The sequence below is a fragment of the Teleopsis dalmanni genome, unplaced genomic scaffold, assembly GCF_002237135.1.
Source record: "Teleopsis dalmanni isolate 2A unplaced genomic scaffold, ASM223713v2 unscaffolded_contig_2508, whole genome shotgun sequence".
Taxonomy (NCBI): Eukaryota; Metazoa; Arthropoda; class Insecta; order Diptera; family Diopsidae; genus Teleopsis; species Teleopsis dalmanni.
In genome coordinates, this window is record NW_024033890.1 from 630 (window position 1) to 6,139 (window position 5,510).

General features: G+C 27.6%; 1 protein-coding gene across 1 annotated transcript; it reads right to left on the minus strand.

The window, feature by feature from the left end:
• Positions 1-1,192: 1,192 nt before the first annotated feature.
• Positions 1,193-3,908, minus strand: LOC119664696 (the record flags this gene model as incomplete). Its single annotated transcript, XM_038074149.1, has 2 exons — positions 3,560-3,908; positions 1,193-1,591 (listed from the first exon to the last, which is right to left on the minus strand). A coding segment is annotated over exon 2 (338 nt), but the record flags the coding sequence as incomplete, so codon positions are not given.
• Between the last annotated feature and the right edge of the window lie 1,602 nt (positions 3,909-5,510).

Here is a 5,510-nt window from a genome sequence, read left to right on the forward strand (position 1 = left end):
ATTGCTGTTATTAACTTAATAATTATGCTTTTAAGACGTCTAAAATAAATTTTAATTATTTTATAAATTTTTTGTGCTTAGTTTATTTTACTTAATAAACGTCTATCGCATGTTAGGACACAATAGATCTCTAGATCGCAATGTAAATTCTCCACTCACTAATGTGAATTTTTCAGATCTATATTATATGTTTTGTGGAAATATATGTTTACTGGAGTATCTGTGAGTTGCAAAATGTCTTTGAATTCCTTCAGTTTATAAGTAGTCATAGCTTTAAAATAATTTTCATATGCACAGCACTTAAAATACTATATATATATAGATTTAAATAAATATATATTAAGTTATGTTTAATATGTTATTTTTATAGAAGTAAGACTAATTAAAAATTAAACAACATTTAGCACAAAAATTATTTTTTTTCTTTAAATCACTTTCATAACTGAAAGGAACGATATTTTACGTGTTCAAACATTTCTTGCACAGCCAAATAGGCTTGTTTAGACTATCCGATTTACTTGAGTTAACCGATTTCGTTAATTTTTATATTCGTAATTAACTTATTTAATTTGAATATATGTATTATTGCATTTATTTTATTTATATCTTGACTATTTCTCACACGTGAACGCGAGTAAAGTATCAAAAACCAACTGTGCTTAATCAAAGGACAACGAGACACTGGCGAACATATGATTCAAGCTATTTGCATAAACAGGAATAATGTTAAATGAACAAAAAAAAAACAACAAAAAATAAAAGGGACGAACCTCTGGACAAACTCTAAAGCAAATATCCCCTTCGGAGAGCTGTAAGAAAAGGCAACACATGAAAAAGTTATATGCACATATACATCACACACCGATCATACAAGCAAGGATACACTATTATAGGCAATTGCTAGAACTCGTTCCTAAACGGAAGTCATGCTGTTTTAGGTATAGAAAAAAATTAAATAAATAAAATTAAAAAACTAGAAAAGCGAATATGTAATGAAATATAATTTTAATTTATGAGTTTGGTCTCGAGTCTCACACCAATTGTCAATATGAAACAAAAAGGATAAAAACTAAAAGTTGCATAATTATGGGAAATACTATTGTAGCATGAAACCTACAAAGTTAACTGCTTCGCTTGGAGGACAATTGGACAAATCCAATTGTAAATGATTGTCTTAAATGCGCTCGCTTACCGATTATGATGCTCTCTAAGATTAGGTGGCATCATGCTTTGAGCTGCAGTTGGTGCTTTTATGCTGTTATGGAGGTGATGCTGCTGTTGTAGCGCTGGCGGTTTCTGTTGGTGTTGCGGTGGAACTGTTTGTGTTTTTATTAGATTTTGTCGTATTGGTGCAATGGTTGATTGTATCGTTTGGGACTGAGCTTGTGGCCGTGGTGGCAAAATATTCATAGCTGTCATACGTGCTGCCGGCGCATTGTTACCAACAGTACCAGCAGTTGCATGCATCGGCGGCATATGATGACCACGCATGTGCAATGCAGGACGTGGTGCATGTGTATGATGTTGCATTATTGCAGATTTGTAGCTTTGCTGGAGTCACAAACAGCGAAACAGCGAAACAACTGCAAAACTGCAAAACAAAACAAGTAAAAATATTATTTATCTTAAGCAAAATTATGCAAATAACTACAATAAAACAGAATTATAAAGATCATGAAAAAAAATTAATTCATTGTTTTGATAGAATGAATATTTTTCAACACATTTAATAGGCGCGAAAATAAAGGAGATGAAGACCTTAAAGATACAAATCGAGTTGCAGCAACTGCAATTTAAGGTTTTTGATCTTGGAAGAACTCGTCAGTATAAAATAAATGCATAAAAATGCATTATGAACTGTATATACCATATATATGCGTATGTGTGTATGTGTCGAAGATAGCATATAAAGTCACCCTAAAGTGCAATTGGAAATTGTGGAGTTTGTTTACTACCTAACATACAGTTAACAGACCGACCGGAATGTGCATTCATTCCATTCCAGTAGAAATTTCAACAGTTGCACTTTTTATTATTAATAATGTAAATGTGTGGAAATATTTGCAGCTGCAAGTTTTAGAGTTCATCTCATCAGGCTGCATGCTCACTTGGAGGGTTTTATGAACTTTCTAAGAAGTGTAAAAGAAAGGTTTCTACGTTATTGATCACTTTTTCTGTATTTGTATGATTGTATACATATTATATAGATTGAAAAATAATGTAGAGCACGATAGAGAACGTTCAGAACAAATCCAAATTATTTGGATGTATGTCCTAATTACTTTATATAGTGACAAATAGAATTATATCATAGTCTAATTATAATTATGCGTAACTAGAATATATATCACTATATTTTATAATGAAATATTGTAAAACAAATAAGCTAAAATAGTTATTGAAGAGCCAAACCTTAGGAATAAGAGGAGATATTTCTATATATTGAATAATTTTATTATGTTCGATTTTCAGAGAAGTCGTGAATATCATTATTATAACACCACAGTAGTCAGTGATATTTAATACTTTCCCTAATCGAATTAAATATAATTTAATAAACTAATAAACTATTTTTCAGAATCTTCATTAAATATTATCTATATAAATATACTTACTGTGTGTAAGTAATAAAAATTTTTTTTTAAAAAAGTACTACATTTTACTTTTGTTCGATTGGCTAAATAAAGGAAAAAATGTTATCAACGACATAGTATGATGTATCATATAAAGCAATTCTTCGGAACCAATGTAGAATTGCGACACAATAACGTAAGGGTTAAATTCCTGTGTAATAACCCTGAAACCTGATTAAAGAAGTGCCGTGTCTGAATAATAAAATAATTTATATATAATGTAATTGATAAAAACTCATAAATAACCGTTTATACTCTTTAAAATACTATTCCAATTGCTACAATATAAATAAAGAGCAGTAAATAGTTCAATAGATTTGCTATATTCTTAGAAAAGTAATTACCGGTAGTTAATGTACTAACAAACACTATATTGTTACATACGAAAGCAATGTGTAGTATAGATATTCTTATTTATTACAATTACTACTATTAGAAAATATAAGTAATATAAATTAATGTTCATGATGGTTATACATAATTAATTGAATATAATAATACACATGTGTACATATCAACATGCAAATATAAATACATAATGCAGCATTATTTAGCACATCCAATGAAAACTATTAAATAAATAAATAATAAGTAATTATTCAATTATAACATTTTTTACGCTGCTAAATAAAAGTCTGCACTCCGAAAACTATTAAAAGAAATTGTACTGAGAGAAATGGTGGATTTAACCATTGACACGATGACATTTGCATTCCATCGGTCAATTATAGACACATTACCAAAGAAACTCTAATATAACATTAAAAATAGTGCAGTCTAGTTTTTTAATTATATTATATTTTTTATTTAATAAAATTTAGTATTGAAAATATATAAAGTTATACAACAAACTATTTTTGTTTATAATTTTTTTCCAACTACATAAGAATTTTGCAATTTTGATATATAATTTTCGTAACACTCACCTTTAAATATAAATTAAAACAATGTTTACATATACTTTCAAAATATATGAAAATTTATATAAAAGCCGTTTTTATGTTTTTCATTGATATTAATTTTTGTTGTCTGGCAAATTTATTGATTTTGAACTTCTTCACTTCGTACTACACTTTTTGTTACGTTATTGCTTTTCTTTTTTACAACACAATATTTTCGTAGATCTATAATATTAATTTATATAAACGATGAACTTTTTGACGATTTCTTATTATATTAATTAATATTTATAAACTTAAACATATGTTTTCTTATAAATTATTAAATCTTTTTTACGTCCGGGGATGGAACTCGACAAATAATAAAAATGAATACAAGAAATTAGAAGCGCCAATATGACAAGACCACGAAAATAGTGTTGTAAAAGGTTTTAACCATACGCAAGAGTAAAAGAATTTAAGCGAAATGTGACATCTATATAAAATGTGTATACAATTCATACAAATACTATATAAATAAATTCTATTTAAATTTATATATAAATAAAAATTAAAACAAACTTATTTATAATAGCACTAAATAATTTATTTATTACACAAATGTACACACAAGTAATAATAATAATATAATACATACTTAAACGACATAATAATAAACGACATGTCGTTTATTATTATTTATTAATAAAATATTAATAAATATTTAATTAGAATAACAAACGTGCTTTTCAGATTAATTACTGAAAATGATTAAAATAATTATTAAATAATGATTTTGTTCTGAAGACCGTTTTTATACAGCACAAGCGTTTTTTATTGTTGTAGCTTGAGCTCTTTCGGTTCGAAATGATAAAAGCTCGTTCACACAGCAAATTGTAGTTTTAGTTTTGTTTTTTGTGTTTAAGTGAGAAAATGTCAAATGATGTAAGAATTTTTTTTCAGTTCATGAAATATTCACAATATTGCTATACAATTCTATTAATGTAATTAATTTCAACTATCGGATTTTTGTAAAAAATCGGATTGTTTAAACTTAATGTTCAGATTAAGCGAATTAAATGATGCGAAGGAAAATGTGGAAAGAGCGATAATTCCTTCTTTCGATTTTTAAAGCGCCTAATATTTAAAAAAATTAAAATGTTTTGTTGCATATATATATAGAATTAAAAATAATTATTCTTTTGACAAACGGTTCAATTGGCTTAAACATTTGAAATACAAACGAAATAGCTACTATAAGATTCTACATTTATTAAAGCCGCTATTTAATAATTATCACTTCAACTTTAAAAACAGAAAGTTACTTTATACGCAAGTAATTAGACCTGCACTACTGTACGGATGTGTTACATATAGCAAAGCCTCAAATACTACCTTAAAGCAATTACAGATAGCTCAAAACCTGGCTTTAAGAAAACTATTTAGGATTCCATGGTATATTAGATCAACAGACATACATAGACATCTTAGGATTGACTCAATGAAAAAATATATCAGAGACAAAGTTCTAAAATTATTCACTAAAGTTGATATGCTAATTAACCCCGCCCTAACAATCCTCAAGTCCACTTTTGGACTCTCAGGAAGATATGCTGATTTAAGGTCCGTCATCAACTAAAAGACAAATAAATTATATGATTTTTTTTAGCCTAGTTAAAGCCTAGTGTGGGATAGAGATAAGCCCCCTAGCCATTATAGAGTAAAAGTGCTTAATAGTACTAACTCAAGAAAAAGAAGAAGAAGAATCATTAAAAAAACGTTTCCTCTGCTAATTATATAATTATTCTACATGTACATATTTATTTATGAAAATGCTTCCATATTTTACAGCTGGGTCTTTATTTGACGTTGTCAGCTCCCACGCTAAAGCAATAAAAAAATTAAATAACAACAATAAATATTAAAATTTTTACTGCCAAACTGTTCACCTGCTGATTTAAACGGCATTAACTTTGACTAATTGATTTTAACCATTTTA